General features: G+C 38.7%; 1 protein-coding gene across 3 annotated transcripts in view; it reads right to left on the bottom strand.

Moving 5' to 3' along the window:
• Window positions 1–2,591: 2,591 nt before the first annotated feature.
• The window catches only part of CUL2 (cullin 2), an 88,749-nt gene continuing 70,260 nt past the window's right edge, over window positions 2,592–21,080 (bottom strand). For all 3 annotated transcript variants that reach the window (XM_030941101.1, XM_030941102.1, XM_030941103.1), the window contains exons 17-21: window positions 19,062–19,128; window positions 10,228–10,430; window positions 7,741–7,842; window positions 5,883–5,999; window positions 2,592–4,474 (exon numbers count right to left, since the gene is read on the bottom strand). In XM_030941101.1, coding sequence (XP_030796961.1) covers window positions 4,343–4,474; window positions 5,883–5,999; window positions 7,741–7,842; window positions 10,228–10,430; window positions 19,062–19,128 — 621 coding nt within the window. In that variant the 3' untranslated portion in view covers window positions 2,592–4,342. The remainder of the gene's footprint in view (window positions 4,475–5,882; window positions 6,000–7,740; window positions 7,843–10,227; window positions 10,431–19,061; window positions 19,129–21,080) is intronic.

Here is a 21,080-nt window from a genome sequence, read left to right as displayed (position 1 = left end):
AATTTCCTGGGTTGTGGATAGGGGCCAGGGGAAGAAAAAAAAATATCTTACAATTTCATAGGTAGTACAGCCATTCCTTATGAAAATTAGCATTTTTCCCCATTAGTAAATCCTACCTTTAATAAATTCTGGCCTATGGGGCCATATATTTCAAAGGAGTGCCTAATTTAATTGCTTTGGCCTTGATATGCTCCAAGAACATAGCAATCCTCTACTAGTGGGTCTCTCCATATTAATTTCCATTCATTTCGCTATGGCCCATGTGCAACAGCCCTTAGGACTAGTATATTTATTTATTTATTTGAGACCGAGTTTTGCTCGTCGCCCAGGCTGGAGTGCAATGGCGCAATCTCGACTCTCTGCAATCTCCACCTCCTGGGTTCAAGTGATTCTCTTGCCTCAGCCTCCTCAGTAGCTGGGACTACAGGTGCCCGCCACCACGCCCAGTTAATTTCTTGTATTTTTAGTAGAGACAGGGTTTCTCCATGTTGGTCAGGCTGGTCTTGAACTCCTGACCTCAGGTGATCCACCCACCTCAGTCTCCCAAAGTGCTGGGATTACAGGCATGAGCCACCGTGCCCAGCCACGGACTAGTATTTTTTTTTTTTTTTTTTTTTTTGAGACGGAGTCTCGCTGTGTCACCCAGGCTGGAGTGCAGTGGCCGGATCTCAGCTCACTGCAAGCTCCAACTCCTGGGTTTACGCCATTCTCCTGCCTCACCCTCCCGAGTAGCTGGGACTACAGGCACCCGCCACCTCACCCGGCTAGTTTTTTTGTATTTTTTAGTAGAGACGGGGTTTCACCGTGTTAGCCAGGATGGTCTCCATCTCCTGACCTCGTGATCCGCCCGTCTCGGCCTCCCAAAGTGCTGAGATTACAGGCTTGAGCCACCGCGCCCGGCCAGGACTAGTATTTTTAAAGTTCACATCTTGACTTTGACCTTGCTCAACCAAGAATTTATTCTTGGAACCAAAAATTAAGAGGTAAATAATTATCCTTTTCTAGTAGATAGCTCAACAAAATTAACTGGTAACAACTTTTAAGTATATATACACTGTGAAATAAATGTTTTGTAATAGTACATGTGAATGTAAAATACTACATTCACAAATACCCTGTCATGAATCAGCTATGTGCCAAGACAAATTCCTTAATCGTGTGTATTTACAACATCTTAAATAAATGAAGTGTTCATCATACATTATTTAACTAGAAATAAATTGTTATTCTAAAAAGTCAGGAAAAACTATTCTTTATGTATGAAATGAAGTTATTTCTACTTATTTTAGAGGCTATATACATAGAGAGGCCATACTTATAACATCCATGGAATTGACTGGCATTTAAATTCAGGTTCTGCAGTTTACAATAGTAACTCCTGGAAAAGTCTCATTTAGTTTCCTCACCTATGAAAAAAGCAGCATTGCCTACCAAACAGGATTACCTGAAGATTAAATAAAATAACATAGGTGGAAGCACCTGTCATCAGTTATACTCAAAAAGTTTTTTTAAAAAGTGGACATGGGATAGCATGGTAGCATATATAGGTTACAAAATCCTAAGATAGTAAGTTATAAAGAAAATAAAGCCTGGCATGGTGGCTCACACCTCTAATCCCAGCACTTTGGAAGGCCGAGGCAGGCGGATTGCTTGAGCTCAGGAGTTTGAGACCAGCCTCGGCAACATGGCAAAACCTTGTCTCTACAAAAAATACAAAGATTAGCCAAGTGTGGTGGCATGTGCCTGTGGTCCCAGCTACTTGGGAGCTGAGGTGGGAGGATCACTTGAGTCTGGCAGGTCGAGGGTGCAGTGCGCCGTGATTGCATTACTGCACTCCAGCCTAGGTGACAGAGCGAGACCCTGTCTTAAAGCAACAAAAACAGCATACAACCCCCAGAGTGTTTATATTAAAGCAAATGGTCATAAATATTGTACTAAACCTTAAAATAAGTCTGCACTTTCAGTAGCAATTAAATATTTGCTTTCAAAGGGGAAGGATATTGGCATGTTGACAAGGCCTCATGCTGACTGGCTATAAAATGCATCACTGACTCATACACGTAAACTGCCTTAGAATTAATGACTTCTAAAAAACTTCTAAGGGTTTTGCTCACTTGTGTTTTCTGCAGTGAAGCATAGAAAATCCTCCTCTCCCTGCTCCTTTTTCCTTTTCGTAGCTCTGGGCTACTTTGCCCACTCGCACTAGTTATTGCACAGCAGGGCGGCCAGGTCAGAGCTCTGGGCTGTGTGCTACGGCTTCTGCAGTGATGACTTCAATCTCCTGACCTAACTTGACAAGACTACAACTCTTCCCTGCACTCTGCAGGGGAAGGTGTGTGCTGCAATGGATTCCAAACATTGCTCATTTTCTGAATGGTGCCTTGGTTGAATGGATCTGTCCTCTTTTCTTCCTCATGCGAGAGATGTTTCCTTTCAGGTAAAATGGAGAAAGGATGTGAAGAAAACTCTTGTAAGCCATCTCTGTAGACCTTCGCACAAGTACTTTGTCCATTTTTCAGTATATTTTCTTGACAATTAGATACCAGGATAAGACTTGATTTAACATTTATAAATATTTAAGAAAAAAGGAATCAATTTGGAAAACTTTTATCAATCAACAAGTTATCAAAACAAGGGTTTGCTTTTTGACAGTGAATGTACAATATTATATGGTTTGCCATTATTTCCTCATTTGGAAGAAAGGTAAAATGAGAAATACAGTATATAAGTCATTGTAAGTTCAGCAGATTTTTAAAACACTTGAGACACGAGTTAGAAAAAATGCAATTGAATAAACCAATTGTAAAAGCCATTTCAAAACAACAACAAATTTAAATATCAACCACCTATTAGATGATACTAAGTAATTATTGTTTTTGTTAGGAGTAATAATATAAAATTGTGGATATTTTTTAAAGGTCTTATTTAAGTATTATAAGTGAAATACTTTCTGTGCAATTTGCTTTAAAATATTCCGGATTTTAAAAATTGTGTGTTGGATGCATGCAGTGGCTCACGCTTGTAATCCCAGCACTTTGGGAGACAGAGACAGGATTGCTTGAGGCCAGAAGTTCCAGACTAGCCTGGGAAACATGGCGAAACCCCATCTCTTATTTTAAAAAAAAAAAAAAAGAAAGAAAGAAAAATTGTTTGTCTGTTGAGGGAGGAGGGGTGTGGTGGTGGTAATGGTGTTGATAGACAATAAATATAATAGATCGCAGTATTCTAACACTGCTGTTGATATATATATATATATAATAAACAAAATAATGGGATTTATATATATGGCACCCAGTACAATGTACAATTTTCTTTTTTAAAAAAAGCATTTAGGTTATGCATTGCTAAGCACATCTGTAATTGATGAGAGTGACTCTGGTATCTAAACTGTTGGAGGAGGGCTGTAAGGGTAACAGGTAGGGAAGGCATATAGAAGGAATATGTTGGTATCACAGATTTCCTAAGACTCAGGGAAGGCCATAGAGCTAGGGTACTAGTCTATGCTAGAACTAATGGATTATGCAACAGAAGAAAGACAACTTCTGAATGAAAAGCTCTCTCTGTGCCAGACTTGAGGTCACCACACATCCTGCTCACACTCTGCGATGTCTGTGGGGTAGCACACCACCAGAAGCTGCTGATAGAATTACATCTTCAAGATTCAAAATGTTTAGATCCAATATATCTAATCCATAAAAATAAAGCATTCTTTATCCTGAATGCAGTCCTATGCATTCAAGAATAATCTAGACATTTTTCATGTAGGATTTAAATAGGAGTACAAGTGAATTAAACCATTCAGATAAAAACGCAACTAAAGATGCATTAGCTGCTTTGAGTCAATATATTTTGTGGTCAACCTGATACTCCATCCACATAAAAAAGGCATTCTATTTCTTTATTTTTTTTATTTGACAAGCAGCAGTATCATGTTTGTCATTTTAATGTAGATACAATTATTAGGTTATTTGTCATATTACAATATTTAAGTTTTTAAATTTTATGTCCTTTAAGATACATTAAAAAAAAAAAAAAAAAGACACATCAACTGCAAACGTGAAGGGGAGAAAAAGCATGGTACCCAACCGAATGTCCACATTTCAGCAATACTTCACTCATTCTTTTAATAAAGTTTTAAGAAATGTCATAATGACATGAGCTTGAAATATCTCTAGGCATTTTCTTTGACGCTCATGACGTGGCACTGGTGATGTTGTAAACAGCAGAAAACAGGGGCTGCCAAATGACCAAATTATGGAGGCACAGGCCTGCTTTTTCCCACAGGAATACACCAAATGGTGATGGCAATGATCTTCTCACACCACGCTGGAGGAGAGCGACATCACGCGACGTAGCTGTATTCATCTGCCGACGCCTGGCTGCGTTCGATGTACTGTTTGTCTATCAGAACTTCAATACACTTCTTAATCATGCTGATACTGGGATTAAACCTAGCTCTTGACTGACTAATCACCTGTGGAAGAGAGATGTCGAAGTCAAAGTACTGCCAGTTTTCAGCTGTAAGTAATTACTTTTAACCAATCAGTTTAAAGTGCCTCAAAGGTACTGAGGTTTCAACAAATGGGCCAAATTAAGTATGAAAATAGGAACTAAATTGTGGAAAATGGATACAGCAAAATCTAATAATGATACATAATTAAGTGAAACAATAAACTAATCTAAGTACTCACAAACAACCCCAAGCTTCTATTTAACGTTAACTCAACTCTCAGTTCTTAGTTCAAACACCACTTTCTCAAGAGAGTTTCCCCCAGCAGACCCCAGGCCAGGATATTTAATACATTCTCATAGTACTGCATACCTTTCCTTTAGTGCATGTTAATATAATTTTATATTTTATTTGCATATTACTTCAATAGTGTATTTCTTCCCCCATTAAACTGTGAACTCCAAAACAGCCTGCCACATCTTCAGCTGCTCTGTACTACATCCCAGGGACCAGCCCAGCTGTCTATCACATGGTAGGCTCAGGTAGTTATGGAATGAATGATGGGTCAACTTCCTTCAATAACTGCACAGAAGACTCAATGAATCGGTAAGTTTTAGACCTCTAAAATAAAGCCAAAGCAAATATGAATTTATTATCATTTGAGATAGCGTCTCACTGTGTCACGCAGGCTCATTCCCTGGGCTCAAGCAATCCTCCCACCTCAGCCTCCCAAGTAGTTGGTACTACAGGTGTGCCACCACACCTGGCTAATTATTTAAGGTTTTTTTTTGTTTTTTTTTTGTTTTTTGTTTTTTTTAGGTGAGATGGGGTCTCCCTGTGTTGCCCAGGCTGGTCTGAAACTCCTGAACTCAAGTGATCCTCCTGTCTTGGCCTAACAAGGCATTCAGATTACAGGTGTCCACTGAGCATGGTGGCTCACGCCTGTAACCCCAGCACTTTTGGAGGCCGAGGAAGGTGGATCACCTGAGGTCAGGAGTTCGAGACCAGCCTGGCCAACATGGTGAAACTCTGTCTCCATGAAAATACAAAAATTAGCCAGGTATGGTGGTGCACGCCTGTATTCCCAGCTACTCAGGAGGCTGAGGCAGGAGAATCACTTGAACCCGGTAGGCAGAGGTTGCAGTGAGCAAGATCACCCCACGGTATTCCAGCCTGGGCGACACAGCAAGACTCTGTCTCAACAATAACAAAAACAACAAAAAGGATTACAGGCATGAGCCACTGTGCCCAGCCTGCAAATCCGAATTTAATACTGAAATTATAAGTGAGTACGATTCTGATTAAGTATAAAACATTTCTTTATGCTATCTGAGGATCAGGTTATTTCTATATCCTCTTTAAGAAGAGATTGAATCTGTACAATGACAATGCCCTCTATCCTAAGAAGCCCTGAGGACTGCCCTCTTTTTACCTCTTGAATAAGGGCATTGTGCCGAAGCACTTTTCGTGCTTTCATGATACGAACTATAGCAGCTTGGAGATACATTTTCCGGTCCTCATCGACTGCACTTCTAGTCTGCTCCATTTCCTGTTTTACAGAAGAAAATAAAAAAGACCCAACAAGACATTAGGTCACTGAACTTGTTTTAAATTCATTTTATCAGTGAGTGCAAATACTTTTTTTTTTTTATTTTGAGACAGGGTTTCACTCTGTTGTCCTGGCTGGAGTTCAGTGACTCGATCTCAGCTCACTGAAACCTCCATCTCCTGGGTTGATATGATTCTCATGCCTCAGACTCCTGAGCAGCTGGGATTACAGGCATGCACCACAATACTGAGCAAATTATACCGCTTTGTTGTGCCAATATCACATAACCACTGCTAAAACATCTGCTCTACAATTTCTAGGGTTAAAGTTGAAAGGTTATTAGAAAAAAATTTACATTATTATAAACTGTACTGTTAAGGTAAACAGGTAATAAAGGAGGACACAGCAATAATTTGCAAGATCATTTCTTATTAGTGATTACAGAATCTGTATCACAATGCTTTTAGATGGAGTTGTGTCAACTGCAGTAATTAGCTCCAAATGCATACTGGATCAGGCTTCAAAGGGAACAGCTGTGAAGTGCCATTTTATGTGGCTCAAGCAGAGAAGCCAGGAGAGGGGGCCTATCTCCACGGAGCTCAAGAAACACAGGAGAAGCAAGGCATAGAAGCAGGCCATGCCACATTAATAGGATCTCCTCATAGCTTTTCAAAGACAAAATACAATCTATATATTTATGTATTAGCCTGGAGGAAAATGGAATCTTGACCATTTTAGGTTTCAAAGTGAATCGCAATTAATATTTGTCTCCCCCATGGGGAATTAAGTTTCTGGAGAGGGTCTAATGTCTTATATTATCTTCACATTCTGCACCAGCCCAAGGACTGCACACAGGAGGCAATCAGGAAGCATAAGTGATAGAAACAGTCTATCCTAGACCAAAGCAACAATCACTGCTGAGTTAAAAGAATGAAGAGCAGAAGTCCCCTCCTCATACTGGCCTGTTAGGACCTCACTCCACACCCAGTAGATCACAATCTGCATTTGAACAAGATGCCCAGGTGGCTCATTTGCATATGAAAGTTTAAGAAGCATTCTCTACTGACAAGTTTTCATTTGAAACAAATGAGCTGTAGGCCATGCTCGGTGGCTCACACCTGCAATCCCAGCACGTTGGGAGGCCAAGGCGGGTGGATCATGAGGTCAGGAAATCGAGACCATCCTGGCTAACACGGTGAAAACCTATCTCTACTAAAAATACAAAAACAAAATTAGCCGGGCGTGGTGACAGGCGCCTGTAGTCCCAGCTACTCGGGAGGCTGAGGCAGGAGAATGGCGTGAACCTGGGAGGCGGAGCTTGCAGTGAGCCAAGATCACACCACTGCACTCCAGCCTGGGTGAGAGAGTGAGACTCCGTCTCAGAAAAAAAAAAAAAAAAAAAAAAAAAAGCTATAGAACTTTCCCTTATTTTACAAATGAAAAATATGAAATTTTATGACTTCTCAATGTGGGAATTTTCAGAAAGGATGTAAAGTTACACATTCTAGTGGTTTAAAAGCAAATACAACAAAACCATACTCTTCTCCTTAGAAAAAACTAAAATACAAGTAGAGATTTCTGTTTGATTGTAAGGTTAATAAATGCCAACAACAAACCAGAAAAGACATACCCCACTATTAATTTTGCTGTGCAACGTTTTGCACAATCTCAGTGTAAACACTTATAAAGTCCAATGCTTAAATGTTTCCCCTCAAAAAAACTTGACATTAAAAACACTTACTTGTGGTGTGTCTTTCTGCATTGATGTAGTAATTTTAAATTTTGTTCTTTTACTGCTAAAGTTCATATTTAATGAAAATGAAGATTCTGCATCAATATCTTCCTACATTTAAAAATAAAACATTTATATTTACAAAAACCAAAATCTTATAAATAAGAACTTGCTGCAAGCAATTCCACTAAACTAATGACCAAGCAAAAAAGTCTCCACTCTTACAACTTTTATATTACAGATTACCAAATTTAAGAGAAAAATAATTCTTTTGTTCAAACAAACAGGAAAAACCCAATTTTATTTTCTACTTTTACATCTGCCAGAATCTTAAGCAGTTTATATTTGGGAATAAGCTATTTTCTGGTCCTACTATTATATATACACTACTTTTTGATAAAATAAGAGTCAAGCTCATTGCCTCAAATTTGACATTTTAATTTTTATGAAACACCAAAGTTCATAACTTTTCCATCACCCCATTCTGAAAAACCAAATTTTTTTTACAAATGCTGCAGTAACAAAATACCCATTGTAAATGGCCTGACGGCAGGAGAAGGCTGTGCCTCCAGTAGCACACAGCATCAATTTGCCGTGACCTGGGGTGATGGTGAAAACGTTTACTTCAATCCATCTTTTATTCACTCTTCAAGAAGCAAGTTGCCTTTGCTCAGAGGAAAACTGTTGAGCCAATTTTTAGAATAACAACTTCTATATCAGGCTTAAGAAAGCCACTGATATCATAGGGTGGAATTTCTCTGGCAGAAGGATCAAAAGGCATTTGGAAGATGAACTAATTCTCAATAATAATCTAAGACATTTTGCTAAGGAATGGACGGATTCATAATTAAATTAAAAGGCCAGGCATGGTGGCTCACGCCTGTAATCCCACCACTTTGGGAGGCTGAGGTGGGCAGAGTGCTTGAGCTCAGGAGTTCAAGACCAGCCTGGCCAATACAGCAAAATCCGGTCTCTATTAAAAATTTAAAAATTAGCCTGGCATAGTGGCTCACACCTGTGGTCCCAGCTACTTGGAAGGCTGAGGCGGGATTATCACTTGAGCCCAGGAGGTGGGGGTTGCAGTGAGCTGAGATGGCACCACTGCACTCCAACGTGGGTGGCACCGTGAGATCTCACCTCAAAAACAAATAAAAATAATATAAAATAAAATTTAAAGTGCAAACAAGGAATCTATGTTTACTTTGTCAATTTCTGGGCAGCATGTTTTAGAAAAAAATATCAAACCTGTAAGCATTTACTAGCCTAAAATTAAAAACCATAATTAACCTTAAGAAATCCCTATTTTGGCCAGGCACGGTGGCTTACACCTGTAATCCCAGTACTTTGGGAGGCCAAGACGGGCGGATCACCTGAGGTCAGGAGTTCCAGACCAGCCTGACCAGCCTGGCCAACATTGTGAAACCCTATCTCCACTAAAAATACAAAAGTAGCTGGGCATGGTGGCATGTCCCAGCTACTCAGGAAGCTGAGACAGGAGAATCATTTGAACCCAGAAGGTGGACGCTGCAGTGAGCCGAGATCACGCCATTACACTCCAGCCTGGGCAACAAGAGCGGAACTCCATCTCAAAAAAAAAAAAAAAAAAAAAATCTGTATTTTGCTAAGATTCTGATGCCAGAAAAATCATTTCTCAAAATTATGAAAACATTGATTTGAATTTCAGAATATATGCCTTTTACAGTTGTTCAATTGTAGACTATAAAATGTCATCATCTTCGGGATGTCAGCAAAATGAATTGATGAGAGAAATAAACTATAGGCTATTAACTTTATCAAAATAAAAACAAAACATTATTTATAGAAATTTTTTTCTTATAAGCACAATAATTTGAAGGAGATATAATCCCACCTCTGTTGCATTTTTAACTATTTAAACATCTAGGATATACTATGACAACAAAACAATGAAATCTTGTAACTAGAAAAAAAGTTACAGAGAAAAAAAGTAATATACTAATGGCCTGTTATTCTTGCGACAGGTATCAAAAATATATGGTGGTTAAAAACAGATGATAGTTAATTGAGTGCTGACATTAAGAATACTTGGAATGGAGTTACACATATTAAATATGTGTACAAAGAGACATCAACAGGCTGTTATTTCCTGGTATAGAACCACGAAATTAAGCACATTTATAAAACCAAAAACCCAGAAAGTCTTTAAAGGCTAGTTTCAAAATCTCAACTAATCAAAATCTTCCAGATGGCAATTCTTTTACAATTATTCAATAAGCTTTAACAGTATAGGACAAATAAAATCAAACTATAAAGGGCACATGGCACCAACTCACACAGCACGCTCTGTGTTGCCTTACGCTCACAGCTCTATGGAGTATGCAGTAATGTAGTGAATACAAGTGCTTTCCAGAGCACAAGGCGCAATGACAATTACAGCCTTACTTTAAAACTGCCAACGTCTCATGAAAAAGCTTTAATGTTGATAATGCTTAAATTCTTTGGAATATTACTACATACCTTTTCTGAATCATGGTTAATCATTTTCACATCAAGTAATGATTTGATTGTTTTTGTCAGTTCCTTTTCATTCATCTGAGTGCTGTCTTGAAGCTCCTTATAACTGACAGTTTCACTGTTGTTAAAGGCAAGAAGAACTGCCATTTGGTATGTCGTAACCATGGCTACATATGGTTTGCCCAAATAGTTCATTTTAACTTCACCTACAATTAAAACAAAAACTGACAGTGAAATGACCATTCAAAGAAACATTTCAAATTTACTCTATTTCAGACATTTTCCTCTGAAAGAGTGAACGAATAGTTTTATTAAATTGTTGTAAAGCCACTGCTGTTAACAAGCTAGTCATTTTGTTTCTTGGGGAGGTGAAGATGGAATTCTATTAGTTTTGAGTATATGGTATAAATCAGTTAAGCTATCATAACTTCACCAGTAGGTTAAAACAGTCTTTAAGGCTGGGCACAGTGGCTTACACCTGTAATCCCAGCACTTTGGGAGGCCGAGGCAGGCAGATCACTAGGTCAGGAGGTCGAGACCAGCATGGTCAACATGGTAAAACCCTGTCTCTACTAAAAGTACAAAAATTAGCCAGGCGTGGTGGCGCATGCCTGTAATCCTAGCTACTCGGGAGGCTGAGGTAGGAAAATCGCTTGAACCCAGGAGGCCAAGGTTGCAGCAGGCCGAGATCGCACCCCTGTACTCCAGCCTGGGTGACACAGCGAGACTCCGTTTCAAAAAAAAAAGTCTTTAAGTATTAATAGAAACACTAAGACTTAGGCAGAAAAAGAAAGAAACAAAAAACCCAAACAATAAAGGAGGTTGTTGAAGGAGAAATGGACGGACAGACAAAGGGGAAAGTGATACCAGCAACTGACTCAAGTCTCCCATGGAAGGTTCAAGCCTCCTGGGAGGTCTACAGCCATATGGAAAATGCTTTTACAGCCCTGTCTAAGCTGTAATTTCGGCCAAAATTAATGCTATTATGTCTTATAAATAACATTTTTCTTTCCAATAACTTCCTAGAGGCAAATAGGTATGAAAGGAGAGACAAATAGGCACACCCATTCTTTTGCTGAAATAGTTGATAGCAAAAGAATTTAATCTGAAAGTTTTCATAAAAATGAAAAACATTTAATCTGAATGTTTTCATAAATATGTTCCATATGGGCCAGGCACGGTGGCTCATGCCTGTAATCCCAGCACTTTGAAAGGCCGAGGTGGGCAGATCACTTAAACCCAGGAGTTCGAGACCAGCCTGGTCAGCATGGCGAATCCTTGTCTCTACTAAAAATACATAAATTCACCGGGCATGATGGCATATGCCTGTAATCCCAGCTACTCGGGAGGCTAAGGTATATGAAGCGCTTGAACCTGGGAGGCAGAAGTTGCAGTGAGCCAAGATCGCACCACTGCACTCAAACCTGGGAGACAGAATGAGTATCTATCTCAAAAAAAAAAAAAGAAAAGAAAAAAAGAAATTCTGTATGCTAAACGACCCTGAGCTCCAAGAGATAGAGCAAGTATTATGTATACTACAGTTCTGCAACATCCTGGGAGACAGCAGCATGACATCAGCACACGGAAAGCTCATGACACACACACACACAGCCTGCATTATTTGACTGCTGAACGGATTATAAATGAAATCAACATGAGATTTGATTTTAAAGCTCTTCATTGTTAACTCAAGGAAGTTGTATTTCTCATGAAATTACCCCAGAGACTGCATTTTCCCTCTCAAGGAGAATTAGTAACTCCGATTAAGGTTTTCTGCTTTATGTATTCATTACCTCATTAAAGATTTTAGGCTGGGCGCGGTGGCTCAAACCTGTAATCCCAGCACTTTGGGAGGCTGAGGCGGGCGGATCACCTGAGGTCCGCAGTTCGAGACCAGCCTGACCAACATGGAGAAACCCCGTCTCTACTAAAAATACAAAATTAGCTGGGTGTAGTGGCGCATGCCTGTAATCCCATCTACTCCGTAGGTCGAGGCAGGAGAATGGCTTGAACCCAGGAGGCAGAGGTTGCTGTGAGCCGAGATCGCGCCATTGCACTCCAGCCTGGGCAACAAGAGTGAAACTCCGTCTCAAAAAAAAAAAAAGGTTTTAAAGGCCATGAGTGAATTCATTAGCTTAATATCACCGTAAATGCAATACTATCTTGATTATCATCATTTATGCCTTGACTTATTTTAGATAAAACTGATATTCAGAAATAGTTTTCAGAATTATTTGGATGGGAACACCAAGAGAAAAAATTCATAATCCTTTAAATTTTCACAAAAGGAGGTTTAATATATTAAATTCAATATCCAATTCATAGAAACAGCTTGTGTAAAAACTTATCATTTGGCATACACTATTAACACTTTCTATAAACAGGGCTCTTACCAACATCAAATTTGGAAAATGTGGTAAGCAGTAAAACATTACATAAATTGCATTTTGTTATTTCTGCAATGACAACTTAAACATATGCAGAAACAGAGAATTATGCATCAAGCACCAAGATGATTAAGTGGCACCATCAGCCAGGATGTCACTGATGCTGTAATATGCTGCCATGGGTTTGAAAACAGAATCAGTCTTCTGCCACACAAAAGTCGTCGTTTAGCACCACGAGACCCAAAGAGCATTAGGAGATTATGTGAGGGGCCAAAGTATCATGTACTTCTTATTGAGTTCATTCTTGCATTGTGCCCTTTCTTGCTATTTTTCAATACTTTACCAGGAATTGGGGTACATTGACCTCTTCCCACTTTTCTTAGCACCATACTCTTACTGAAAAGACTGGAGAAGGGGTGGGAAGCATGGGGGGGGGGGCGGGGGAAGGAAGCCCCAAACTTGGATGATTCATTTAATTACTGTGATGTAAACACAAACGAGAAATGACAAGAGTGGTGATTTACCCTGCAGAATAGGTTGGTGAACTCTAAGAGACTAAAAAGTAAAATAAAACATTCTGATACATGATACTTAAAGTAAGCCAACAATAATTCAAGCAGCATGTACATGACAGGAAATAACGAGTGGGCAGAACTCTCATAACAGTTTCATCCAAGTCACTACCCAGTATCTGTGTCAGCTCTCTACTCTCTCAGGGAATGCTGAAGGCATGATAGAATATCACCATTTTGCAATCAGTAGTGAAACAACTGATTCTGGCAAGGATCATCAGTGGAGGCTAAAACTATATTAGGTTCCTGGAACAGGGTATTCATGCCAAAGTATCATCCCTCAGATTGTCTGCTAAGCTAACCGAAAAGGGGAAAGAGTGCCTCTACAATGGAGATATCTGGCGGTTACTGCCTTCATCGAATGACCAAATTTAGCATCTGTAATAGTGAGACAACCTGACATTAGATGCCTTTGAAATATGCAATATGAAATACACAGGACCAGCTATGAAATACCCTTGCCAATAACACTTAACTGAATATAATCAAACCTTTAGAACTAATTTCCACTTTCTAGAACATACAAGGAATAGAAAACAAATTAAAAAGTAAAAAATAAAAAAAAATCCCAAATAAGTAATCCAGAGTACTGGATATTCCACAAGACAACTGGCCTGGTGTGTTCAAAACGGTATGTCAGATGATGCTGAGAAGTGAGACAGTGGAAGGGAAGCGTAACAACCAAATACAATTAGTGACCTCTGACAGTCAAGCAAGTCAACTTGGGACAATCAGGGAAATTTGAATATGGACTGGACATTAGACAACATTAACACCCCTCCCTATTTTTAGCTGTTGGAAGTATTTGAAAACAAAAGCGAGACAAACTTAGTCAATAGAATCATTACCTTTTAAGGTATGCACAATTGTATGGTGTTACTTTTATTTTGGCAAACACTAGTAACTACTAACACATACTATAATGTAGGGTTCACAAAGATCTAGCTTGATCCATACTATGTACTGTCTGGTGAAGTTTTATCTTCTTTGAGTTCATCATTTCTCAACGTGTCTTTCAGCAACTGACCAGGAATCTCAGCAACTTCTTGCTCTGCCACAAATAAAACTTATTTATATGCAGACAGTGTAATGGTTTCTGTCACACTGTCTGGTCATATCTCTTTATCAAGTATCTGTATGTTTTTATCAAACTGTTCCTTATGGTTAATTCTATCCAAAGCCCTAGTCATAAATTCACTGGAATTTTCAGGATTTTTCTCACTCTGTAACATCTGGCATCACAGATTGCTTCTTAAAATTCTTACCTCTGTTGGTAATACACTCTCAACACTCTACTTTACCTAGCTTGGTTAAGTCCTATTCATTATTTTTATTTTACTTTATTTTTTCAAGATAGGGTCTCACTATGTTGCCCAAGCTGATCTTGAACTCCTGGGCTCAAGGGATTCTCCTGCCTCAGCCTCCCAAAGTGCTAGATGACAGGTGTGAGTCACTGCACCTGGCCCTATTAGTTCTTGAAAACAAGTTGAGGCCGGGCGCGGTGGCTCAAGCCTGTAATCCCAGCACTTTGGGAGGCTGAGACGGGCGGATCACGAGGTCAGGAGATCGAGACCATCCTGGCTAATACGGTGAAACCCTGTCTCTACTTAAAAATACAAAAAACTAGCCGGGCGACGAGGCGGGCGCCTGTAGTCCCAGCTACTCGGGAGGCTGAGGCAGGAGAATGGCGTAAACCCGGGAGGCGGAGTTTGCAGTGAGCTGAGATCCGGCCACTGCACTCCAGCCTGGGTGGCAGAGCGAGACTCCGTCTCAAAAAAAAAAAAAGAAAACAAGTTGAGATGTGATTTCCCCAGAAGCCCTCCCTCGCCAGGACCTGACTGCCACCACCATTCTGTGTTACGCCCTGGGCTGGCCTCCACCACGTTCAAAACACTGTACCGTAACTATGTGCTTGTCTGTCTGCCTACTAGACATGAGCATTTTTTGAGGGCTAAGGCTCTGTATTTTATTTCTGTCCACTTGGTGTTTAGAAGTACTTGAGATACAGAAAATGTTCTTTGAATTGATCAATGAATTTTACAATGATAAAGACGAGGAAACAGGCTCAAAGGAGTTAAGTAACTTGCTCAAGATTACACAGCTAGTAAGTTGTGAACTAATAACTCCGACCACAGGTCTTCTAATTCTAAATTCCCCTAAATACCACTTTGTGTACCATCAACCATTTGTAAAGACTCTTCATTTACAATAGAAAAATTAACCTTTTCTGGGGTATTCACTCAGCTGGAAATATAGCAATGGACTAGGAAGGATTAATTTTCATTCTGTGTTTAAGTGGAAGTAACAGGGGTTCTCGAGAAACAGAACTCTGGGCGATCTGTCCAGCCTCAGAGCCAGTGTTTTAAAGAAGTCCTGGAGCCTTAGGTCATATATGGGTAATCTAGAACAAGCATCTTCAATACACATGGTGTGTGAGAACCTTTTGGTTAAATGAATAAATGGAGAACAAAAATAAAACGAAAAATGTTGGTCAAAGGGGACAAAGTTTCAGTTAGGACCAGTAAGTTCTGGAGCTCTATCATATAGCATGGTGACTCTTTTTTTTTTTTTTTTTTTTTTTTAATTTTTTTTTTTTTTTATTATACTTTAAGTTCTAGGGTACATGTGCATAACGTGCAGGTTTGTTACATATGTATACTTCTGCCATGTTGGTGTGCTGCACCCATCAACTCGTCAGCACCCATCAATTCATCATTTATATCAGGTATAACTCCCAATGCAATCCCTCCCCCCTCCCCATGATAGGCCCCGATGTGTGATGTTCCCCTTCCCGAGTCCAGGTGATGTCATTGTTCAGTTCCCACCTATGAGTGAGAACATGCGGTGTTTGGTTTTCTGTTCTTGTGATAGTTTGCTAAGAATGATGGTTTCCAGCTGCATCCACGTCCCTACAAAGGACGCAAACTCATCCTTTTTTATGGCTGCATAATATTCCATGGTGTATATGTGCCACATTTTCTTAATCCAGTCTGTCACAGATGGACATTTGGCTTGATTCCAAGTCTTTGCTATTGTGAATAGTGCCGCAATAAAGCATGGTGACTCTTAATCACACTGTGGAGTAAACTTCAAAGAAAATTACTGTGACAAGGCTGGGTACGGTGGCTCACGCCTGTAATCCCAGCACTTCAGGAGGCTGAGGTGGGTGGATCACGAGGTCAGGAGTTCGAGACCAACCTGGCCAACATGGTGAAACTCCATCTCTACAAAAAATACAAAAATTAGTTGGGTGTGGTAGTGTGTGCCTATAATCCCAGCTACTCAGGAGGCAGAGGCAGGAGAATCACTTGAACCCAGAAGGTGGAAGTTGCAGTGAGCCGAGATCACGCCATTGCACTCCAGCCTGGATGACAGAGCAAGACTCTGTCTCAAAAAACAGCAGCAGCAACAACAACAACAAAATACAAAGGAAATTGCTGTGACAGTAATTGCTGTGACAGTAGATGTTAAATGGTCTCACCACAAAAAGATAAGTGAGATGCTACCTATGTTAATTAGCTTGAGTTAATCATTTTACAATATAAACATATAGCAAAGTATCACACTGTACACTGAAAAATATATACAATTTTTATGTGTCAATTATATCTTAAAGCTGGGAAGAAAAACAACTCCAACTCCTGGTTTCACTGATAGATCACAGGTGTTTTCAGTACCTTCAGTGATTCAAAAAAAAATAAACTTATAAGGTTCTCTTTCCAAAGTATGTAACTATTTGGTTTTAACTAAAACACAAATAATATTAAATAAGATAAAAGAAATGAACAAACAAAAGAGCTCCCAAATCAACTTATTATGTATCAGCTTAGAAATTTAGTATAGCTCAAAAACAGAAAGATATTCTCTTTCCTATTTAGGTGATATTGGTGACTATTTTCGAACTAAATTCCAATGGCTAAAAACTATGTATATAAATTTATTTTCTTCTTATACACCACTAGTTGTTATGAAAAAAATGAGCCCCTTATAAAAATTACTTTAGGAGACATGATTATTGCTGAAATGAGAATAACCAAGGAAGTTTAAACTCCCCTAGACAGATACTTATGCAAAGTAAAAGCAAGCTAAATTGAACTACACTAAGATACATTAGCTTTCTTTCTTTTTTTTTTTTTTGAGACGGAGTCCCGCTCTGTTGCCCAGGCTGGAGTGCAGTGGCCGGATCTCAGCTCACTGCAAGCTCCGCCTCCCGGGTTCACGCCATTCTCCTGCCTCAGCCTCCCAAGTAGCTGGGACTACAGGCGCCCACCACCTTGCCCGGCTAATTTTTTTGTATTTTTTAGTAGAGACGGGGTTTCACCATGTTAGCCAGGATGGTCTCGATCTCCTGACCTCGTGATCCGCCCGTCTCGGCCTCCCAAAGTGCTGGGATTACAGGCTTGAGCCACCGTGCCCGGCCGATACATTAGCTTTCTTAGAAAAAAAAAATATATAAAACCCTGGCCCAGCATTTTTTTCTTAAAATCAATTATATTTGCTAAATGAAAATAGAATATCTGTAAAATTAAAGGTCAACTTACTGACTGACTGATTGAGATAGAGTCTTGCTCTGTTGCCTAGGCTGGAGTGCAGTGGCACGATCATGGCTCACTGCAGCCTCCAGCTCCCAGGCCCAAGTGATCTTCCCATCTCATCCTCTCGAGTAGCTGAGACTACAGGTGTGTTCCACCATGCCTGGCTAATTTTTGGATTTTTAGTAGAGATGGGGTTTTGCCATGTTGCCTAGGCTGGTCTCGAACTCCTGGGCTCAAGTGACCCACCCGTCTCCGCCTCTCCAAGTGCCGGGGTTGCAGGCATGAGCCATTGCGCTTAGTCAAAGGTCAAATTTTAACCACCACTAAGAGTATCAGTGAAAATCTCCTTATTTCAAAAATTATTTTAAAAATTAGAATGTCCAACTTGCTCAATAAAGATCAACTTACATAAGTAATGCAAAATGTATTACTAATACAATGAGATAGAGAAATGTTTTACTAATGTATTACATTTCCCAAGGTGTAAATCAGTCAAATAAACAGCAAGTATCACAGTTACTTGGATGAAATCTTCCTTGGGGAGGAGACAGAACATATTTCCTAATAAAGGTTTGGCAAATGATTTTCTTGTACCTTTCTAAGAAATATTAGCATATATACCCTTTCCTTCTTGTACAAAGGAAAAGTGATTCAATGAACTTGCCAAAGCATAGTTTAGTTAAAAAAAAAAAAAGAGAGAGAGAAAGAAAATTCAAGTGTTTGCTTTGGCTTACATCTTCAGGTAACTCCACACACAGTCCACAGTAATTCAGGTATTAATCCCACCGTAAGTAAGTGGACCCCATTGTTCCAGAAAGAAGCAAAGGAAATTAGATTGTGACTAAAGTTTTTTAAAATTGGAAACTATTGAAAATTAAGTGGGACTTTCTGCAAAAAGCTTTACTATCTATTGCATTCACTCCAGTATCACAAGTAAAAATGAAATGGTTAGGTCTCCTTACGATGCTTTAATAATGAAATTGGCAAGGAGATCTGGCATATTTAGAGAACAAGTTTCTAAGTGTGTCTGACCCATCAAATATCAAATCTGAGTTTCTAATAAATTTGCTAATGTAGTGGTTGGCTACAGAAATGTAATAAATCAGTATAAAGTCAGAACATTTCTTTAAAAGCAGAAAGATTATAAACAGTATAAATATGAAATACTATTAAAAAGTGCTATACTTTCATTTGAATTTCATTGTTAGTTGCTTTAATGGGGAAAAAGGTTGATGGAAGAGAAAAGGTTAAAAACTGTAATTGGGCCACAGAAAATCTGTTTCTAAATTAATATAAGCATCAGGTAAATTTCATTAAGTCAGATATAATTAAATGCATTTTACCTGTACACAGATAATGTAACCATGTAAGTTTCCTTCCACTGAAATGTTGGCTATAAAATAATTCAAACTGTAAAAACAAACAAACAAAAAAACACATTATTTTTAGCTACTATAACTTGCCTAGTTAATTAACACTATACTACAAAAGCAATAAACACCATTCCTATTAGAAAAGACATTATAGCCAATCTGATTTACCTCCTTCTTTTACAGAGGAGAAAGCATGTTCCTGTAGTCCCTAATCAAGGCTATACACATGTTATTCCAGCTCTTTTAATTGACAACCTGTTCTAGAGTTCTCTCCACTAAACCACAGCACTACAAATTTGACTTTCTGAAATGACACAGTGATTATCATTTCTGAATAATATTAACATGGACTTTATAAATTCCACTTACTAACCAAACACAGCAACATATATATTTCACCATGAAAACAGAAACCCCATTTTGATTTCTAATCTCCCATTTGCCAACATATAGCTTCCACATTCAATCAGACACAAATACGAAGTTTTAGAGTATGTCTCTGGATATTCTTTTGCTGATATAATTGTGAACAATTAAATTTAAATTCTATTAATGTAGCCTTGAAATTTTAAACATTCCTCCCTGGACTGAATGTGTAATTACAGGACAAAAATACGGAGTTCCTTTTTCTTTAATAAAGAGTTAGTATACAATAAAGAGAGGAAAAATGATGCTGAATGTGAAAAAGATAAAAACTCAATTTTTTTACAAAACTAAAAAATAAACTGCATTATGCCAGTTCAGAATTCTGCATAAACTTTTAGCATGATGTACCATATATAACATACTTAAAGCTTTTATTTGTATATCAAACTTTACCTTTTGTATTTTAAAAAGGAAGTTCACATAAAGCAGTCAGCAATGACTGACCTGTCAGCTATAGTATGACCACTCCTTAAGAGCAAAAGTTAATAGCTCCAGCCAAGAAAATGAGTCAATTCTTTCAGTAGTTACTCTAAGTTTGCCTAGTCCTGGGAAGCTGAAATCTGTTGAGCCTATTTTCCCTCTAATGGTGCAGCATCCTCCTCTACCAGCAGATCCACCAATCCCTTTGCAGGATGAACAGGAAATGACTAGCACCTGGAATACTTCAGATTGCCTGCTTAGTTCTAATCCAGACAAACAGCAAATTGAAATACATCATAAGGGGATTTCAGAAGTATGATCTGACTAATAATCCCGAGGGATATCAATAAAATTCAATCACTACTATATAATTCACAATTTATCTATAACACATTTACAATGAATCTCTGGACAAAACCAAAATGAAAGTTTTAAAAAATCTTTCATTTTTTCTCAAAACACTTTTGGAAATGATAAATTCCAGCTTTAAAATGCTCATAATTTAAAGTGCAAAACTGGCTTTAAAATGTATATTCCATGCTCTAAAAACATGTTTTACCTCTTCAATACTAATATTTGGTAAAGTTTTATTGATGATAATATCAATATGCCAAAAGAAGATACGGACTCATACTTACATTTAAAATCTGACTACAAAGACTCTCATTTCTATAGCTAGTCAAGAACAGACTCCAATAAATTCATCATTTCATCCGGCACTACAAAGACCAAAGTTATAAAACCTTCCTTGGTTATGTCATTAAAATAATTGTGTTAGCAAAGCTTATTAGTAAGAAATTAATGCCCTTTAAGGGCATTAATTAGATCTCAAAGAGCCTTAAAAATTCAATGAGTTTATTTACCTTTAATAGATAGCTACATTATTATACTCTACTTTAGATACTTCTTCTTTTTATTTTATTTTATTTTTTTTTTGAGATGGAGTCTCGCTCTATCGCCCAGGTTAGAGTGCAGCAGCGCAATCTCGGCTCACTGCAACCTCCGCCTCCTGGGTTCAACCGATTCTCCGGCCTCAGCCTCCTGAGTAGCTGGGACTACAGGTGCATGCCACCACACCCGGCTAATTTTTTGTATTTTTAGTAGAGACGGGGTTTCACTGTGTTAGCCAGGACGGTCTCAATC

This window comes from Rhinopithecus roxellana, chromosome 11, assembly GCF_007565055.1.
Source record: "Rhinopithecus roxellana isolate Shanxi Qingling chromosome 11, ASM756505v1, whole genome shotgun sequence".
NCBI lineage: Eukaryota > Metazoa > Chordata > Mammalia > Primates > Cercopithecidae > Rhinopithecus > Rhinopithecus roxellana.
The sequence above is the reverse complement of the archived record's forward strand: the minus strand, read 5'-3'. Positions and strand labels throughout refer to the sequence as shown.